This window comes from Sorex fumeus, unplaced genomic scaffold (genome assembly GCF_029834395.1).
Source record: "Sorex fumeus unplaced genomic scaffold, SorFum_2.1 ptg000098l, whole genome shotgun sequence".
Classification (NCBI taxonomy): Eukaryota; Metazoa; Chordata; class Mammalia; order Eulipotyphla; family Soricidae; genus Sorex; species Sorex fumeus.
In genome coordinates, this window is record NW_026606155.1 from 73,606,474 (window position 1) to 73,628,263 (window position 21,790).

Genomic DNA, 21,790 nt, shown 5'->3' on the forward strand with positions numbered 1-21,790 from the left:
TGGCAAAGCCTGGCAAGCTATCCTTGACGAATTTGATATGCCAAACACAGTAACAACAGGTTTCGCAATGAAGACATTACTGGGCCCGCCCAAGCAAATCAATGAACAATGGGAGGACAGTGCTACGGTTCTACAGTGCTACTTGATTCACTCTGACGTACACAGCTACTAAGTTGTTCATGACTGAGTTTCAGTCATACCAAGTTCCAACATCTATCCCGTGATGTTCATTTCTTTCTATATGATATTTCAGCTGTCATGCTGGTTTCATGAATTGCTTTTCATTTTTGTTAGTACTTATGCCAAAAGTTAAGTTGAATATATTCAAGGGAAGTTTTTTAATATTGTGAAAATATATTGTTGAGCTTTACCAATTAAAAAAAAGCAAATCTGCTGCTAAGAAAAATTATATGCAATGAAATTAAGGGATGATATGCTCTAAAATTTTCTGTGTTGGGGGCTGGAGCGATAGCACAGTGGGTAGGATGTTTGTCTTGCACGTGGCCGACCTGGGTTCAATTCCCAGCATCTTATATATGGTCCCCCGATCACCACCAGGAGTAATTCCTGAGTGCATGAGCCAGGAGTTAATTCTGAGCAACGCTGGGTGTGACCCCACCCCCAAAAAATTCTGTGTATATGTACAACAATCTAGTGCACAATATTAAATTATAGAAGTGGTGAAACGCTTGGACAAAGATGAAGCAGAAATAAAAGTGATTATAAACTGTCTGTTCCCATGCAGTTAGAAAAGTCACTCTTCCAGGTTTTTACTAAGAACACCATTTTTGAAATTTTGATCTGATGTCAAATATTTTTAGTTTTCTCTCAGCAGTGAAGAAACCCAGTGGGCACCACGACATCGGAGAATCCTCTGGGCCCCAAACTGAGCCCATATCACTGGGGTGCCCCAGATGGAGCAGGTGCAGTCTCCCAGCCTTCTCCAGATGGAATCCCGGCGACCATAAGCTTCTACAAGCATGGCTCCAGTATGTGGGCACCAGGAGTATTCCTCCGATCTAATGCGGCCATGCGACCTTTCCTGATATGCAAAGTGAGCAATGGAAAATAGATGATCTAGCATCTATCTCAAGAAGGCAGGCTTGAATGGTGGTGGGAATATCCAAGCAAAATATAATGCCCAAAACTATAGTGAGAGTATCGGAACAATTGTCTGCTGTAGAGGCAGGGTAAGAACTGAGATGGAAATGGAGGAGATAATGGGGATATTGTTGGTGGAAAGTTTGCACTGGTGGAGGGATGGGTGATTGATTGTTGGATAGCTGAATATCAAACATGAAAGCTTTGTAACTCTATCACTGTGACTCATGCTTCTGGACTGTGAAATAAGCTAAGGCCCTGTGCCGCCTCCGGGGAGGGGGTGTGGGGAAGTGCATTGTCCCTTCTTTCTTCCCCTCGATGGCATGGTGACCTCTATCTTTCAGAGCCTATTGGACTGAGAGGTATGAGCCTGCAGTGATGAGACACGTGGGATCTCACAGGATGGGGGCTGGAACTGACAAGACCCCGAGTTGCCACCCACAAACGGCTCCTCCGGCTCCTGAATGGCCATGATCCAAGAGGCACACAAACCAATCCCAGAACCTAGTGGCTTAATTACTAAAATATCAAAAATCCAAAATTGCGCAGTCGCTATTGGGCCGCGTGACATCAGATGCTCGTCATTATTAGAAATAGAAAACAAATTATCTAATGATGTCTTCTCAGCAGATCTGAATATTGGGGAGAAATTCCAAATAATAATGGTAGGTCTTCTGTCAAAAGATTGAATATATCAAAGTAGAGAGAGAGTAAAGTAGAAAACAGTTGCCACACTGTCAGGGGGAGGGGTGGGAGGTGGGTATATTGGGGTTCTTGGTGGTGGAAAATGTGCACTGGTGAAGGATGGGTGTTTGATCATTGTATGACCAAGACTTAAACCTGAAAGCTTTGTAACTGTTCTCATGGTGATTCAATAAAAAAATAAATAAATAAATAAATAAATAAAATATTTTGTTTTCTTTGAAACTGCCTATAGGGTTCTGAATTAACAATCTTGTCCTCCATCCTATTGTGAAATTTTCCTTTTCACCTTGGTAATTTAAATATTTCTTATCTTAGAAAAAGTTCAAAAAGGGGAAAGACAATGGGACAATGGTGGATGGTTTTCCATTACCAACTCTGGTGGAGGGAGTGGAAGGCAGCATTCCAAGTATAAATAATAGCGTGGGAATTGTTACAAATCATATTATCTCAAATAAAGTTGGGGGATTTGTAATGCAAAAATTCACATTTTAAGACAGAAACGATGTACTTATTCTTTTTATCAGTATCATATGCCGGTTTCCAAAAGGGATTCAGCACAATCAAACATATCCACATGATAACCAAGCCTATTGAGGTTTCTCGGGAGTTCAAGATGCTGCTCTGTCTAACGTTCATTGATTTAAAGGAGGCCTTTGATTCTGCTGAGACTGAAGCAGTCATCGAAGCCCTAGCCAAACAGGGCGTTCAAACTTAATACATCAGGATCCTCCAAGAACTATATTGTGGATTCACTACCAGGATGTCACCATTCTACAGGTAGATAATCAATGACATCAAGAGAGGGGTTCGGCAGGGTGATACCATTTCACCGAAACTCTTCAGTGCCACCCTTGAGAACATCATGTGACTACTGGAATGGGAAGGAATGGGAGTGAAGATAGACGGTTGGCAACTACACCACCTCCGCTTCACTGATGACATCGTTCTATAACACCAAACATCAGCCAAGCGACACAAATGCTGGCCGACTTCAACTGTGAGCGTGGAAAGGTTGCACTACAGCTGAATCTCACGAAGACAATGTTTATGAGAAACAGACTCCTTCCTGACGTTCCAGTCACTCTCAACAGGATAAATATCTTCGAATGCAACAGTTGTGTGTATCTAGGTCAAGAAGTCAACATGACGAATGACCTGGCACCTGAGTTGCGCAGGAGGAAGAGAGCGGCTTGGAACGCCTTCAATAGTGTCGAAGAAATAGCTAAGAGGACAAAGAAACTCCAGCTCTGGGCACATCTCTTTGATTCCACTGTTCTTCCTGCATTAACATACCCCTCAGAGATCTGGGCCCTACGAAAACAGGATGAGAAAGCTATTCAGGTCTCCCAAAGAGGAATCAAAATAGCTATGCTTGGAATATCACGCTTCACGCCAATGACAGAAAGAATCCATAGTTTTGACCTCTGTCTACAATCAAGAATCAGGGACGCTTTCCTGTTTGCCAAGGCATCAAAAAACAGATGGACTGGACACGTAATGAGATTTGGAGATGACCACTGGACTAGAGCGATTACTGACTGGATTTCATGGGATGTCAAAAGATCGCATGGCCAACCTATGAGATGGTCAGATTTCTTCATCAAGACCCTGAATGATCGGTTTGAGGCTGTTCTTGTTCCTATAATGAGAAGACACCATTGGGCTACACTCGCATGTGACAGGGACAAATGGAGATATTACTGGTGCCCGCTCGAGCAAATCGATGAGTAACGGGATGTCAAGTGATCAAGTGATATGCTGGCTTATAATGATGTTTACATAAATTTATATAATACTGCAATACAATGTTATTTCAATTCACTGCATCACTTTCATCCTATTGTTCATCAATTTCCTAGAGCAGGCACAAGTAACATCTCCTTCATCCTAGCCCTGAGATTTTAGAAAGTGCCACATTGAGGCTCTTTCAGAGTCAGCTCATCATTGTTACTGAGTTTTGGCATATCGAGTATGCCATGGGAGTTTGTCAGACTTTTCTGTGCAGGCAGGAAACTCTCGGTAGCCTGCCAGGCTCTCCAAGAGTAAGAACTAGATAATGAGAGGTTGTGTGGCCTCAAATGCGGCCATGCACTTCTGGATGCTGGGTTTTATAGTGTCTGTGTCTTGGCCATTGATGGGATAGCACGGCACCGGGGGCAGTTGGTGGGTGTAACGCCTACCTACTGGAAGATGGGGATCTGGGTGGAGGAGGCCCAGTCCCGATCTGAGCAGGCGTGGAGATCTCAGCCCCAGATCCACTTGCCTGGGTTCCTCTGCCATTTCCTTCTTGCGTGAGGCTTGTCCGAACGTGTGGAGAGTGCTCTTAAACATGGCTGTAGCTGGTTCGAGAGGTCTTCAGCTACTGGGGCTCTACTTGGGGCGGGGAGGGAAACTCAACCCGCCCCCTCCAAGGGGCTTTGGTGAGGACAGCCAGCCACAGGGGCAGGAGACTCTGCACTGTTCTCTTCCTGTAGCTGGGTTTTGTAGTTCCTGGGTCTTGGCCGTTGATGGGTTAGCATGGCACGAGGGGCAATTGGTGGGTGTAATTTCAATTAAAGTTTACTAAAACAATAAAATGACAAAATTGTAGAAACTGGAGTTAATGAATGACTGCACTCAAATACAAAGCAAAAAAATAAATCTTTTCTTAAACAACTAGATTGTCCTAGATTTTAACTCTCTCCTTCTAAGTAAGTTTACACATTCAAAATTCCCAGGCAGGGATGACTATAAACATTTGTGAGAATCAATGAAATCGAAAATTTGTGTCCATGATTCAAAACCCAGAAAAAAATGTGTCATTCAATAAGGTAAAGGTAAAGGTAAAGGCCCTCCCGTTGTTCGTCGATTTGCTCGAACGGCCCAGTAACGTCTCCATTGGAGACTTTGTTGTTACTGTGTTTGGCATATCCAATACGTCACGGGGAGCTTGCCAGGCTCTGCCGTGTGGACGAGATACTCTCGGTAGCTTGCCGGGCTCTCCGAGCGGGGCGGAGGAATCGAACTCGGGTCGGCCATGTTGGCTGCGTGCAAGGCAAATGCCCTACTGCTGTGCTATCGCTCCAGCCCCGTGTCATTCAATAATAAAACATAAAGCTCTTTAAAAAATATTTTCTTTATATCTTCATAAACATAACACTTGGTGATACGTATTCAACAATCACTATCACTGTATCACTGTCATCCTGTTGTTCATCGATTTCCTCAAGTAGGTACCAGTAACGTCTCCATTCGTCCTAGCCCTGAGATTTTAGCAGGTGCCACGTTGGAGGCTCCTTCTGGGTCAGGTGAATGAGACCCATCATTGTTACTGGGTTTTGTCATATCGAATATGCCATGGGGAGCTTGTCAGGCTCTACTGTGTGGGCAGGATACACTCAGTAGCCCGTCGGGTTCTCCAAGAGTGAGAACGAGACAAGAGGTCACACCAGGGGCAGTTGGTGGGTGTAACGCATAGCTACTGGAAGATGGGGGATCTGGATGGAGGAGGCCCAGTCCCAATGTGAGCAAGTTTGGAGATCTCAACCCCGGGTCCCGTGCACCTGGGTTCTTTGGCCTGTTCCTTCATGCGTGAGGCTCAACAATAAACACTTTAATTATATAATAAAAATTTGAAACATCATAAATTTATGTGAAATAATAGCTAATGTTTGTTACTGATATTCCTGGATGCTATTTAACTTTTGTTTCTCAAATAAAATAGCTTACTGAAATTTATACTTTTATAACTTTATTTAATATAATAAAAATGTCAGATACTATACATAAGCACAAGATCCAAATCAATTTTGAAGGTTTGTTTCTGTGTTGTTATTTTACTTTATGTTTTTTGGTTTGTGGGTCATACCTGGCAGTGCTCAGGGCTTATTGGTAGTTCTGTGACGCAGGAGCACTCCTAACAGTCCTCAAGGGACAATATGTGTATCAGGATTCAAATCACAGCTAGTCAATGCAGGGCAAGAGCCTTATCTCTTGTATATCTCTCCTGCCCAATTCTGTATTTTTTCATTTTTAAATTCAAATTTATGTTTTAACTGATAAAAGTTCTTTAGATAATTCTACATGCTGCTGAATTAGCATAAAACTGATAAATAAGACTTATAAATTTTGGTTAACCTAGTGAGAGATGATGTCTCTAGTAAGACAATGTTTCTATGTTTCAGCTATTTAACCGGTTCATATGAATCTGCACTGAATTTTAAATGCATGTATATGCACTAACATTCTAATGTTTTCATAACATTTGCTGGGACTTGTGTTTAAAGAACTAAATGTGACACTTTGCTTCTATATAATTCGGAATGCTTGTTGATGCATACTGTGGTTTTTTTTTTTTTGTCTTTTTGGGTCACACCTGGAGATGCACAAGGGTTACTCCTGGCTCTACACTCAGGAATTAACCCTGGCGTGCTCAGGGGACCATATGGGATGCTGGGAATCGAACCTGGGTTGGCCTCATGCAAGGCAAATGCCCTATCCACTGTGCTATTGCTCCAACCCCCACACTGGTTTTAGTTACAAGGGAAAATAATTTTCAATTGCCTTTTGTATTAATAAATGGTTCATTGAAACATTTCTTTTTTGTTTTGATCTTGGATATTCTTCATTCTTCTTTGATGTTAGGCATGGAGTTTTGCAATATTGTTAATGATATAGTTTCATACGTGCAATATTCCAACACTGCAACTTCCATCAGAGACCTCCTCTTCAAATATTCATAACTTCTCATGAAAATGGTGTATCTTCTCATTGAAGCTAGTATCTTTACTTTTAATTTCTGCTTCCAGTAATTAGACTTATTGAGAATCCTAATAACACCTCAATACACTTTATTGTGAAACACACACACACACCTATAGATACTTTTATTTATTTATTTTTAAAAATTTATTTATTGAATCACCGTGAGAAAAGTTACAAAGCTTTCAGGTTTAAGGCTCGGTCATGCAATGATCAAACATCCATCTCTTCACCAGTGCACATTTTCCACCACCAATAATCCTATTATACCCCCCACCCCACCCCTCACGATGCCTGTGAGGCAGATGATTTCCACTTAACTCTCTCTCTACTTTGACTACATTCATTATTTCGACAAAAGATGCACCCATTATTATTTGGAATTTCCCCCTAACAATCAGACCTGCTGAAGAGGCGTCGTGAAATAATTTGTTTTCTATTGCTTATAATTTGTTTTCTATTGCTGGTTATGCTGGTTATGATGTTAGATTTTAGATTTTAGATTTCTGATATTTTACTAATTAAGTCTGGAGGGATTTCTGCCAAAAGTTGCATAGTTCCGAGATTGGTTCGTGTGCCTCTGGGTCCATGGCCGCGCCAGAGAGCCACTCGCTTGTGGGGGGCAGCTTGTGGTCTTGGCAGGGCAAGAAGAATGTGCAGATTCCGCCCCCCATGTCATGAAACCACAGTTGCCCCATCACCGCCAGCTCATACCTGGCTGTCCAATAAGCTCAGAGGCAGTGGCCACCTTGCCGTAGGGGTGGGGGTGGGGGAAGGCAGAAGAGACAGACACCCTTTACCTCCGGGAGAGGGGGCACCGGTGCTGTAGCTTAATGCATAGTCCATTCACATTTTTGCCAATAGCTGCTGGGTTCCAAATTAGGTCCGTGTGCCTGTGGGGCCATGTTCGTGCAGGAGAGCTGCTTTGGGGAGACAACTCGTGGTTATATGTACTTTCAATGTGTAATAATTTATCAATAAAGTTTACTGTCACCTAGTTAAGGCCCTGAAGAGTCCCAAGTTACCCCAACTTCCTGTGCAGAAGCTACTGTGAGGATTCTGCCCCGTGAAGGGTGAGGCTGCCGGCTCAGTTGCAGTTTGGGCTCAGGCTGCAGCTCACCTGGGAGCACTGTGCTCCACTGCACAGAAGTAGGTGGCTGAGTCCTGCAGCTGGGAGGCCGCGATGTTCAGGGTGCTGAACCGCTCCTGAAAATTCATTGTGGCTCTTAACCTTCCACTCTCCTTCGCCTCTGAAGCGATGTAAAGGAGTCTGATGAGGCCTCCCCTGGGATTCTGTCGGAACCACTGCACATTATTCACTGCTGTAGAAAAGTTACATCTCAGAGTAGAGCTGGTTCCCTCCTGGAGAATCAGGGAGGGAGGAGTCTGCTCCACCTTCATCCCTCTCACCGCTGTTTAGAAAGAGAAAAATGCATATGAAGTCACTGGGGTGACCTTGATGCAGCTTCTGAACCTCGAAAATATCCCAGAAATGCCCATGAGGATATGGGACCCTGCGTGTCCCATAAAGCTCCCTGCGTGTCCCCCCTCTCCTCTTCTTCACTCTTGGCAGTGAACACTCCTCCAGCTCCATCTGGGACGCCCCAACTCACAGCAAACCTGGATCCACAGGAGTCCCAGCAGAGTTCGCCAGCGTGTCATAGTCGCTTGTCCAGGTGCTGGGTTGACTTGCACGCTGCTCTAAAAAGTTTCAATACGCAGGGCCAGGCAAACGTTCTTAGAACCATGCCGGGTTCCCTGAAACACTGACAATAAGCCCTATCTGAGCTGTCATTCACCTGACAGGAAACTCCACCCCCTGAATCCAGAGACCTGCCAGTGATTAGTTATGAACTGTGGGTGCAAACTGAGCAGGGGGTAAGAGAACTCTTTACAGTATATGAAGTTACCATGATGTTTTCCTTGAAACTCACCTTTAGGAAGAGAAGATGATATCTGACTGGATGGTTGGGGGAGGCTGGGAGAGGAGAAGATGGTTTCCATTACCATAACGGGAACCTCAAAAGAAACAGAGGAACCCCATTTATTAAATAACTTATTCGGGCATCTAATTTAAAATTCAGTTTAAAAAATTCTTATGTAGGGAAACTCTTGTATATTTCATTATGAGTTAAAGAGGTTAGTACATTTTCTTGAAATCAGGAGATTGGTAGAAACTCAGGGCATAAGAACTGCCATCTGGCAGGAAAATTTTCCCAATGACTTTATAAACCTTATTTTCAGAATAAACTGAGATTCTGACAATCTGCTCTGCAATCTTCACTCACACCACTCACACAGTGCCTGAAAAGCTAAATATTGTTCTTTCCCGCTCTTTCTATTTTTAATCAGCCTCTCCTACCTGCTCTTGCTTTTTCTCCATTGACTTATACTCAACACCAAGTAATATTCCTACTCCTGCACCTCTGCTCAGAGATTCAGCCTCATTATGGACCTATAGAGGTATGGCTCCAGTGTTCTGCAGTTTACATTGTAATGGCAGATTTGAAAACCTGATACACTGGTTTCCTGTCCCATTTCCGCTGTCTTTAATTTGATTGAGCCACTTTTTTTTTCTGGTCTCCTCTCTGAAAAGCTCATGTGTTTCTTTTATAGCTTAGAATGCCCCCTAGTGGGATGAGAGCATCAATAAAAACAATTTCAAATTCAAAAACCACAACCTCTTGTTCCTAAAGAAAGAAATGCATTTGGTTGGGCAACAAAATTCCTGATTTTTCAAAAAGTAAGATTAAAAATGAATCTGGTTCTACCTTTAAAATGTTATTTAAGGGCTGCAGTGATAGCAAAGGGGGTAGGGCGTTTGCCTTGCACGCTGCCAACCTGGGCTTGATTCCCAGCATCTGCTATGGTCCCTTGAGCTCAGCCAGGAGTAATTCCTGAGTGCAGAGCCAGGAGTGATCCCTGTGCACTGCCGAGTGTGACCCCAAAACCAAAATAAATAAATAGATAAATAAAATGATATTTTATAGAGATTTACATAGAAAAATAATTTAGAAAATCTCACTTCGTGCTGTTTGATTTCACTACCAAGGTACAAGACAAGTTCACAAACATTTTTGGAGTTTTCCTAGGTTTTAAGAATAATAAAAAGGGGATATAACGCTGGATATGAAAAGGATAGGTAATTATAACACAGAGTCAAGTAATTAGCCCCCAAAGAAGAGTATAAAATAAAAGTTATATATTCTCAAAGGAGGGGAAAGACTTATACTTGGATGGTCAGACAAAATCTTAGTAAGAAAGTAATAATTTCCTCCTTCTTTGAAGCACAAAATAAGATATAGAAAAAAGGCTTTATGATAACTATTGTGACTTGGACTATTTTAGCACTAAAAGAGATTGATGAATATAAGAATTTCACAGTATCAGCAAGTCTCAAAATGGAGACGTTACTGGACCCGCTCGAGCAAATCGATGAACAACAGGAGGACAGTGCTATAGGGCAGTGCTAATATAATAACACATTGGATGTTTTATTATATCTTTTGAACCTAACTTTATTTAAAAATCTCTTTTGTTTTCAGATTTTTTAGGGTTTTGTGTTTTGCTTTAGTTTTTGTGGGGTTTTGGTTAAAGGTTCATACCCACACTACTCACGGTATGGTGCTCAGTTTCTCCTATGGCTATGCTTGTAAGACCATGTGGAACCAGGGATCAGTTCGGGACTCCCATAGGCACAGCAGGTTCCTCAGCCTTTGAGTTACCACCCAGGTTTAGACAAAAATCCCTTCTGACTTCATTTCCTAACATTGATCCTTTCTTCTCTTTTTTTCTAAATCAATTTAGAGTTTCTGCTTCTGCTATTTTACTATAAATTGAACAACAGAAACTATATAGAACTTTCTATAGTTTTCAATTAAACACTAAATATACATTTTATGCATACATTTCTGTAACCCAGAATAACCAGAAAGTTTGGCTTAGAAGTAACCAAGAGTGAATTGGGGAACAGTGACTATTAGGTGTAAAACACATAGCAGTAAATCTCTATTGCTCTTTTTGAACACCCATAGGTTCTTCTGATGCATCATGTTTCATACTGTAGGTGTACTACCTTTCGTACATTCATTTCTCATGACTAACTGTTCAGATGCTGATCTTTAATCTATGACACAAACCGTAAAAAGCCAACCTCATATATTACCACGAGCACTTGTTTCTCTAAAAACAGGGTGCAGAAAGAAGTTAGAGAATGAGGTATATGATACAATGGTCTTTATCTTTAATCATCAGAGAAAAACAATGAGATAAATAAAGCTCAAAACAATGATATATCATCCCCATAGGGCTGGAGCGATAGCACAGCGGGTAGGGCGTTCGCCTTACAAGCGGCCAACATGGCCGACCCGAGTTCGATTCCTCCGCCCCTCTCGGAGAGCCTGGCAAGCTACCGAGAGTATTCGATATGCCAGACACAGTAACAACAAAGTCTCCAATGGAGACGTTACTGGGCCCGCTCGAGCAAATCGACGATCAACGGGAGGGCCTTTACCTTTACCTTACCTATCATCCCCACTAGTGAGGTTGTCACACACCAAAAAATATAGAAACAGAGATAGAGTACCCAGAGAGATAGTTCAGTGGGTAAGGCAAGTGCCTTACATGTGATTGACCTGGGTTAGATCTCTGGCACCCCACATAGTACTGAGTACTAGCAGTAGCAATTCCTAAGCACACAGCAAGTAGTAAGTCCTTAGAACAACAAAGTATGGCCCAAACACTCACTACAAAAATGGAAAGAATCAGTACTGGCAGGGATGTGGGGCAAAACTAACCCTCATTCACTTTGGTGGAAATGTGCTCTATTTCAGCCTCTATGAAAAACGGTGTGGAGATATCTCAAGAAAAAAATTAGTAATTAAATTTTTATATGGCCCAGAAATTTCATTTCTTAGACTCTATCTAAAGAAAAGCAAAACAGTATTTGAAAAAATCATTTGCACTCCTGTGTTATTGAAGCTCTATTCACAGTAGTCAAGATTTGAAAGCAACCCAAGTATCCAAGACCAGATGAGGTGGATAAAGAAATATATACATTCATATATAGAGGATATATGTACCTCTACATGGATGAAATAGAGTTGTCATGTTGAGTGAAGTCCATCAGAGGGACAAATGCACAACAATCTCCCTCACATATGTATAAAAAAAAACATAGTAAAGGAATTAAAAACATCAAAAACTGAGTCTGCCAAACTCAGGAGGGAAGGGGAACAGGAACATTGGTGAAGGGACACTAACGCTGGTGGACGGTGCAGGGTTGGAAAACTGTATGCGTGAAACACTATTATTAACATTATTTTAAGTCATGCTGCCAAAATAAAATGGAGGGGGGAGAAGAAGCCGGGTGTGTAGGACATGAAAATCAGTTTAGAAAGAGAGAAGACCTGATAAAAGGCTTAAGGGAGAATGGAGTACATTCATTTTTCTATTATTGTATTGAAATGTTTTCAATTTAATTATTTTGTTAATGGTTATAGGAAATATAATTCATTTGGTAAACTCTCTCAGACTGACTGTGCTAATAATATAACTAGTATGAAACTTGCTCCAATGAACTACTGACATAATTCTAAATATAACAAATCAGGTATAGAAAAAGTACAACCAAAGAGGAAAAATAAATGCAAATAATACACTATACTATAACACCCTGGGCACAGGAAAAAGAATGCATGAGTCATAAATGTTTACAAACTCATCATTGTAAATAATTATTCTATGCACAGAAATAATGAGAAGGGAATATACCCTGAGCATTGTCAAGTGTGACAAAGAAAAAACACATTAAAAAAGAAAAGAAAGGAAGGAGGGAGAGAGGGAGGGAGGGAGGGAGGAGGGAGGGAGGGAGGGAGGGAGGAAGGAAGGAAGGAAGGAAGGAAGGAAGGAAGGAAGGAAGGAAGGAAGGAAGGAAGGAAAGATGGCCATGATCAAGAGACTCATTGTCCTCTCTTGGAAGCTATCATAAAATGACACTGCCATAGCCATAATGCAGGACCCAGCACCAGATTGTCTCATTTGCGGTATCCCAGAGGGGGGCAGTGAGGCCCCTCTCCACTACAAGGGACCCAGACCTCATAGCTGAAAACCTCCAGAACTCAACCTCTCCCATGCTCACGGCCGCTTTCCACATGCTCGGGCCGAGCTTCAACCACAGTGAACTTTCTCCTGGACCACTCAGCCATGAAGGTGGCTTCACAATAAGTCATACCTCACACCACTAATATTTCAAGAGTAGCACACCAAATTTGGTGGGGTTTTGTTGGATATCAACCCTAAGTTTTTCAGGCTTCATCAGTGGATTGTCCCTTTTCCTCCTGCCAGAAAAGCTTACAGTGCTCTTGTGAGCATCCCTAATCTCCTGAGTTTATCTTTAACCTTTCCTATGTGTTTTACACCTAATAGTCACTGTTCCCCAAGTCAGTCTTGGTTACTTCTAAGCCAAACTTTCTGGTAATTCTGGCTTTTGTATTTGTACTGAATTACTTGCTTTTCTATTTTTCCTTTTCATATTTTAACTATAGAGCAATGTTCTTTGCTTAAACACAGAAAGACTTTAATGCTATGCTCCTAACATTAAGGAGTTGATTGATCCTGAAATATATCTATTCCTGGGCATCACTTAATCACTTAACTTCCCGTTAGTCGTTGATTTGCTCAAGCGGGCACCAGTAACCTCTCCATTTGTCCCTGTCGCGTGCTAGTGTAGCCCAATGGCATCTGTTTGCTCTGGGAACATGAAGAGCCTCAAACCGATCTTTCGTGATCTTGACGAAGAAGTCTGACCATCTGGTAGGTGGGCGGCCACGCAGTCTTTTGACATCCCCTGGAATCCAGTCAGTAACAGCTCTAGTCCAGCGGTCGTCTTTAAATCTCATTACGTGACCAGCCCATCTGATTTTCGATTCTTGATCGTTGACGGATGTCAGAACTCCGGATTCTTTCTCTCATTTGAGTGAAACGTGATATTCCAAGCATAGCTCTTTCTATTCTTCTTTGGGAGACCTGAATAGCGTTCTCATCTTGTTTGCGTAGGGCCCAGATCTCTGAGGCATATGTTAATGCAGGAAGAACAGTGGAATCAAAGAGATGTGCCCGGAGCCGGAGGTTCTTCGTCCTCTTAGCTATTTCTTGGACGTTCTTGAAGGCGTTCCAAGCAGCTCTCTTCCTCCTGCGAAGCTCGGGTGCCAGGTCATTTGTCATGTTGACCTCTCGACCTAGGTACACATAGCTGTTGCATTCGGAGATGGTTGTTCCGTTGAGAGCGAATGGGGCGTCAGGAACGAGGCTGTTTCTCATAAACATTTTCTTTGTAAGATTCAGCTGTAGTCCTACCTTTCCACACTCACGGTCAAAGTCGGCCAGCATTTGTGCCGCTTGGCTGATGTTTGGTGTTATTAAAACAATGTCATCAGCAAAGCGGATGTGGTGTACTTGCCGACCATCTATCTTCACTCCCATTCCTTCCCATTATAGTCGTCCCATGATGTTCTCGAGGGTGGCACTGAAGAGTTTCGGTGAAATGGTATCACCCTGCTGAACCCCTCTCTTGACATCTATGATCATTCTTCTTTGTAGAATGCTGAGATCCTGGTAGTGAATCCGCAATACAGCTCACGAAGGATCCTGATGTATTGGGCTTGAATGCCCTGATTGGCTAGGGCTTCAATGACTGCTTCCATCTCAACAGGATCAAAGGCCTTCTTTAAATCAATGAACGTTAAACAGAGCGGCATCTTGAACTCCCGAGAAACCTCAATGAGCTTGGTTATCGTGTGGATATGGTCGATTGTGCTGAATCCTTTGCGGAACCCGGCTTGCTCGCATGGTTGTCCTTCATCTAGTGTTCTGCCAATCCTATTTAGGATGACTCGAGTGAACAACTTGTAGATGACAGACAATAGGCAGATCGGGCGATAGTTGCCAATGTCATGGATGTCTCCCTTCTTGAACAGTAGTACAATCCTGCTGGTTTTCCATTGGGACGGAACCTTGCATTCAGACAGGTAGCGAGTGAAGAGCCGAGCCAGTGTATTGATGAGTACTGACGGCAGGTTCTTCAGGTGTTCAGGTCTGACCTTGTCTGGGCCGGGTGCTGTTTGTTTCTTTACCGACGAAATGGCGTGTCGGATTTCGGAAGGGAGAACGTTGGGAACGACATATCCATCCTGTGGAATTTGGTATGTCGGCAAGTGGACATGGCTATCGAAGAGATTTGAGTAGAAGGCATGGATAATCTTCTCCATTGCCATTCTGGAGGATGTGATGGATCCATCAGGACGTTGGAGGGCAGTCATCTTGGTCTTATAGTTGGCGAAGGACAGGCGGGCATTACGAATACTTTTCCCGGCTTCTGCCGCATCTACCAGTACTTCTGCTCTTCTCTCTTTGAGGTCTTCCTTGTCGCATCTCTGCACTGCTTTCCGAGCTCAGATGTTAGCTTGCGATTGCCTGAGGCATGAGCCAAACCACGCTGGCAATTTAGCTCAAGAGTTTTCGAAGATAGGCGATTTTTTGTGGCTATCTCTCTCTTGGTGTTCCTCGCACATTCATGGAGGTGCTGAACCAGTCGATCGTATTCCTCGTCAATGTTATCAACAATGGCATCTTCCCATGTTGCCTCAATAGTACCAAAGAGTTCCCAGTTGGTGGTCATTCTGGGAGTTCTCTTTCTGAACTTTGCAGCCCTTTCTCCCCGCTCTGTGAAGTAGAATTTTGCACGGAGGAGACGGTGGTCCGATCCCGTTCGAAATTTTGGGACAACAGCGACATCAGTCAGGCAAAACCGTCGATTGAACATGATGTGGTCTATTTCATTGTGGAATCGTCCACCGGGAGACTCCCATGTCCATCGTTTAGATTCTGCCTTCTGGAAATGTGAGTTACCGTGAACGGTCTTGGTCGACATGATGAACTCAGACAGTCTCTCACCCTGTTCGTTCCATTCTAGGCCATGGGTCCCGATGTGAAGTTCTTCAGCTGATCTTCTCGGTCCTATCTTGGCATTAAAATCACCCACAATGATCTTGTAGAAGGTGTGGTCTTCTTTATAGAACTTCTCTAGCTCCATGTAGAACTTCTTGATTTCTCTTTCATCATAATGAGATGTTGGTGCGTAGACAACGAAGATAGAATCTGCAGGCAGTGAACCACATCTATTCAAATGTAAACGTCTGATTCGGGTTGTTAGGCATTCGAATGAATCAATGCTCTTGGCCAAGTTTGTGTTGACAAGGACACCGACACCTCCAGCACCTCTTTTATCACATGTTCCGAGGAACAATTCTTCTCCAGTGTCGAAAACGGCATGGTGAGATTCGTGCCTTCTTTTCTCGGTCAGACCAATGATGTCGTACTTGATCATTCGCGCTTGTACCATCAGGTCCTCGATGGATGCATCTGATGCTAGCGTACGTGCACTGAAAGTACAGATGATCCTTTTTGTCTTCCTTCGTTGTGGCAGCCTAGGTCGGCCTTGAGATTTTGTCGGTCTCTCCTTTCTCATCCTTCTCAGTGCTGCCATGTCAATGAAGCCTTCAGGGTCAGGTGAATGAGACCAGTTGTAGTTACTGGTTTTGGCATATCGAATACACAACGGATAGCTTGCCAGGCTCTTCTGTGTGGGCGGAATACTCTCGGTAGCTTGCCAGTCTTTCCGAGAGGGATAGAGGCTTTTGGGACGACCTCTAATCACCCTTGTAGGTGTTACCTACAAATATGGTACAACAATTCCCAAAGATGGGTATTTAGTGTCTTATGATGTGTCACGTGGCCGCAAAGCGGCCACGCGGGTCCAGAAAGTGTCCTGGAGTGTGGCGACGGCTGGGTAGTGGAAGTAGGCCTTGTTTTGCCTAATTCCGACATGGCTCCTTATCTAAAGAGTCCAGGCTTGCTCTCAATCATATAACATCTTTTTAGCTGAATATCAGTGATGCCTATTTATCAATGACCTTTGGTTACACTGATGATCTAGAGGTCCCTTATTTTATTCCATTTTTTGAAGACCAAGTTAAAGTGAAGAAGGAACATGCAAGGCAGTTCATAAGATTCCTGAAATCTAGTGGAGCTAAAATCTCCCTTCCAGTGATTAAGAGACCCGATATACAAACCTGGGAAACTGGCAAACCAGCTATCAAGACTGCTCTAGATCTTGAAAAACAACTAGACTTGCTTCTCAAAGACCTCAACACAGTGGCTGAGAGGAATGGTGAAGCTGAGGTCAACAACTTCCTGAGAGAATTCTTGATGAAACAAAAAAATAACCTCAGCTACCTGGATTATCAACTTTCTTATCAGCAGCACATAGAAGAGAAGGTCCAGGAGGAGGCAGAAGCAGAAGCAGAGCGTCAGCAACAATAAAGCGTTTCCAAAAACCCTGCTAAACACTCCCATTAAAAGACTTAACATCGGAAGCAAACACATTCCTGGGCATCTGTCATAATTATTTGACTCAGGCTCTGGTTTTTGTAGTGCCTAACACCCCAAAAAGGAGGTCCCACCGTCAGATGGAGATGGACCTGGGGCAAATGACAAAGCTACCCCAGCACCGTAATGGGACAGTCTAGAAAGGGTAAATGCCTGGTCTTGTTGCCAGCTGTTATGACTTAAGAGACAGGACTTCCATAGGGAAGGACAAGCTGAACTGAACTGAGGACTTGGTCTGAGCATTTCAGTAATAGCCTTACTTGCTCTCAGAGCCCAAAACACTAAGTTTTGGGAACTTTATCTCTTATTGTGTTTATGCAAGTATTGGTAAGAACTAGAATTTAACTGTTTGACTAATTGTTTAACTTATTTTTTTGATTATATATATATATGTATATATATATATGACTAGAGGAAAAGAGAGAAGCAATATAGATATCCCATGGAATCAGAGCGTCTCCTTGAGTTTATCTCCCCCAGACAATTCCCTCTACGGTTATGCAGTTCTACACCTCTGGCCCCTTCAGATGTTCTATAAGTAAGCTAGCAGTCTGCACTAAACGCGTCGTTTTCACCATCAGGCTGTGGTCCCAATCTCTCTGTCTCTTCTGGGGAGGCCTGGGGAAGATGAGAGGCTGCTCTCGGCCACCAAATGCACACACATTGTCGCAGCACCCACACATTATTTTAACTCACAGGGTTTAAAGTAGAAGGCAACCAATTTTAGAGGAAAACAGATTTTTACAGATATATATATACATATAGTATATATTATATATATACACAAGATTTAACCTTCAACAACATGTTAATAACCTCTTATAGAAGGGCTTAATGATCCATGGGTGAATTCAACAATCTTCCCATACTTTCCTCTAAGGAAACTTTCTTGGATCAATTTCAGTGGTTTATTCGTAACAGACAATACAGAATGAATTATGTTGGTTCTGTTTTAGAGCAGGGGTAGGGGATTGGGATGGGAACATCCCAAATAAGGTGGTGGGAAGGTGTTATGGTGGTGAGATTGTTGTTTGAATATTAAATACAGTATTGCGAACTACTTTGTATCACTGTTTCACTGTCATCCCGTTATTCTTCTATTTACTTGAGCAGGTGCCAGTAATGTCTCCGTTAGTCTCAGCCCTGAGATTTTAGCAGCCTCTCCTTACTCGTCTTTCCCAACATATCAGAGGCTCTTTCACGGTCAGGGGAATGAGACCCATTATTATAGCCGTTTTTGGCATATTGAACATGCCACGGCTAGCTTTCCAGGCTCTGCCATGAGGACAGGATACTCTCGGTAACTTGCTGGGCTCTCTAGAGGTATATATATTTCTCTATTAAATATGGTGTGGTAATTATAGAAAATGGGTAGAGTGTCTTATGATGTGGTCCAGGAATATGTTCACTCATATGTGAGGCTCGTCCCAAGCATGTGGAAAGCAGCCTGGAGTGTGATGTTGGTTGGGTAGTTGGAGGTTGGCTGCCGAGACTGGATCCCTTGGGGTGGGGAGGGCTCTCACCCAATCCCCCTTGGGCGTCCCGAGTAAAAAACAACCTGGCATGGAGTACAGTGGATTGGTTATGTGGGCCTCCTTTTATACTCCCATCTGGGAGGAGCAGCCTTAAGTTCTGGAGAGTGGCTGATGAGGAGATTATCTGTCACCAGCAGGGTATGGCTTGTGGGTGTGATCCCTGGGTCACTGGAGACTGGTGGAAGCAGGCAGAGGTTCTCTGCTCCCAGGTCCCATTGAATTCAGAGTCCAAGGTCACAAAGTTCCGCATTACCTGGGTTCCTTGGAACTTCACTCATATGTGAGGCTCAGCCTGAGTGTGTGGAAAGTGACCTCGAGCGTGACAGTAGTTGGGTAGTGGATGTCAGCTGCTGGGGCTGGGTCTCTTGGAGTGGAGAGGGCTCTCACCTGCCGCCGCCCCCCCACCCCCGTGAACTACTTTATAAAAATAAAATTAAAAAAATTTTTAAAAGAAGGGGAGGAAGGAAGGAAGGAAGGAAGGAAGGAAGGAAGGAAGGAAGAAGGGAAAGGAGAGAGAAATTAGTGTGAAAAGATGAATAGGGGCAGCAGGGACTTCAATTTTCTTGTTTTTGAATTTCACATTTCTAAGAGGATCAAATTTAATATCTTGCAATGTGAAATATGTAATAAAAATAAACATCTTATACAAATAAAATATCTTAAATATTGACTATATAAATAAAATATCTTAAACATTGTCATTACAATGTTTTTTTATATTTATGTTTTAGTTTATTATTTCCTGAGTAAAAGCATTTGCTTCTTTTGTTATTCTGTACGAAAGACTAATTGTTCTACAGCTTTCTTAATGTGCTAAAGTGTTTGAAATTTTAAAGAATGCATTGTGTATTTGATGCTAGTAATAAAATAGTGCAATTGTCTTAATGTCACCAAATGAGATTTTTAATATTTTAATGCTCACTTAGAGCAAATTGTGTCTAAATTTTAAACTCTAAAAAAGCCATGAAATAGCTAATTAGAATGGACTGTAGTTAAATGGCATATTTTCAGCAATAATCGCCTACAAATTTTTCACAGTAACTATGCATTATTTACCAATTGGGAATGCATGAACCAAAGTGCTAGGATGTGTAATTTACATTAAAATTTTTTTTAACACAGATCATTAGATATCATTTACTTAAGCAAGTTAAAATTAACTTCAACTACTAGGAAAGTAGGTTGTCCTAATCAACAAGGCAAATTCCCAAGATTGTCAGCTAATTATTGTGGTTGTTTTGGGTGAACGTAGGATAACATTGGTTTGTGTTTCTCCCTGACTGCAGGGAGCTTAGGTTTATTGGGTTACACCCAACACAGTGCTACCTAGACACTCCCATTCCTCTGTGTTTATCTTTAACCTCTTTTCTGTGATCTCTTTCCCAACTGATCAATTACCTTTATCCCCAAATCAGACTCTGTTGATTTGTAATTTTAAGTGAAATATTGCTTTTTTCTTCTCCTTAGGTCCTTTGCATAGTTTACTTCAGAGCAAAGTCCTTTTTGTTTAGAAAAAGGAAGATAGTTAATAATCTGATTTTGCAACTTGGGAGTTAATTGACGCCAAACATATTCACTCTTGGGCATCTATTTTCTCGACTAAGTCTCAGTTGCCCTTAGTTCTTACCACCTCAAAACATTCCCGACAAGGAAATGGATGGACCCAGGGCAAGCTGTGAGCTACCCTGGCATTGAAATGGGCAAGGCCAAGTGTAATAATACTTAACTCTAAGTTAAGAGTATGGTCATGGACAAATTCTGTCATGATCCAAAGAGTAATAAGTGGGTTAGGACGCTCTTAGGGTTGGGAAAGACTAATCTGGCCTAAGTACTAGACACTGGGATCTATAGCAAGATGTCCCCGGGAGAGCCATCTTACAAGCTTAATGTATCTCTTACTTTTTCCATACAAAATAACTAGAAAGATTATTTAGAAGTAAGTAAATCTAAGATGGTTATTGGACTAAGGAAAGGACAAACACATCCCTAGGTAGTATTTCACTCTTGACCGAACTCCTGGCTGCAGGAAATTGTCATCTTATCTTAGGAGAGCTTCCCTGGAAGGAAGGGATTTCATATGTTGATTGTATTACCTCACTTGGGTGTAGTTGCTACCCCCAATGCTTGGAGGTTGGGCGTAAGACCAAGGCTGTGAGATGGAAGCTGGAGAGGTTAGCATGGTGGACAGGAGGAGACAGAATTGAGGGGCAGTCTGTGTCTGGAATGTGGAACTTAGTGAGACTGAAACAGGCACATGGGGAAAATGGAATAAATGGCAACTGATCATCAACCAGCTTATTGGCCCTGTTTCCTCCTTCCTGCATTGGGTGGCTGCAGCTGCAGGCTTCGGTGGGGAAGCGGCTCATGGCCACTGAAAGCACATGGTGGGAAAAAAAATCCACGTCGCCACTGGCACTGTGAATCATTTATTTTGTGATCACACAGGTGGAGGGTGATTCAGTTTGGGGTTCACACACAGCAGTGCTCAAGAGTTGACTCCTAACTCTGCATTCAGGGATTACTCCTGGTGGGCTCAGGGAACCATAAGGAATGCCAAGGGTTGGGCGCAGGTGGGCTGCATGCAAGTACCCTACCCACTGTACCATCACTCCAGTTCCAGTTGTCAGCTAATTTTGTAACAGGAAACTGTGACAGGTTATACATCACAGTTTGAATATCTATACTTAAGCAGTACCCAAATTTTACATAATCACATATAATATAGCAGATTGGAGTTTTTATTGACAAATTCCTGGTATGTTGGGAAGTTCTACATGGAGATGGAGAAGTTCTATAAAGAAGACCATATCTTCTACAAGATCATAGTTGGTGATTTTAATGCTAAGATAGGACAGAGTAGATTAGCTGAATAACTCCATATCGGGACCCATGGCCTAGAATGGAACGAACAGGGTGAGAGACTGTCTGAGTTCATCATGTCCACCAAGACCATCCATGGTAAATCAGTTCCAGAAGGCCGAATCTAAATGTTGGACATGGTAGTCTCCCGGTGGACGGTTCCACACGAAATTGACCACATCATATTCAATCGACAGTTTTGCCTGACCGGTTTCACTGTTTTCCCAAGATTCCAAATGGGATCTGACCAACATCTCCCTTGTGCAAAATTTTACTTCACAGAGCAGGGAGAAAAGGCTGCAAATTTTAAGAAGAAAACTCCCAGAACGACCATCAACTGGGAGCTCTTTGGCACTATTGTGGCAACATGGGAAGATGCCGTGGTTGACAACATTGACGAGGAA

At 42.6% G+C, this 21,790-nt stretch overlaps 1 protein-coding gene and 1 gene segment (V, D, J or C); one reads left to right on the forward strand and one right to left on the reverse strand.

Moving 5' to 3' along the window:
- Window positions 1–7,662: 7,662 nt before the first annotated feature.
- LOC130041666 (T cell receptor alpha variable 22-like) lies at window positions 7,663–8,208 on the reverse strand. The segment is given in 2 exon segments: window positions 7,663–7,958; window positions 8,160–8,208. Coding segments are annotated over 2 exon segments (345 nt in total).
- Window positions 8,209–16,512: 8,304 nt separating this feature from the next.
- LOC130041668 (soma ferritin-like) lies at window positions 16,513–16,926 on the forward strand. Its single transcript, XM_056133920.1, has one exon. The coding sequence runs from the start codon at window positions 16,513–16,515 to the stop codon at window positions 16,924–16,926; it is 414 nt and encodes a 137-aa protein (XP_055989895.1).
- The last annotated feature ends 4,864 nt before the right edge of the window (window positions 16,927–21,790 follow it).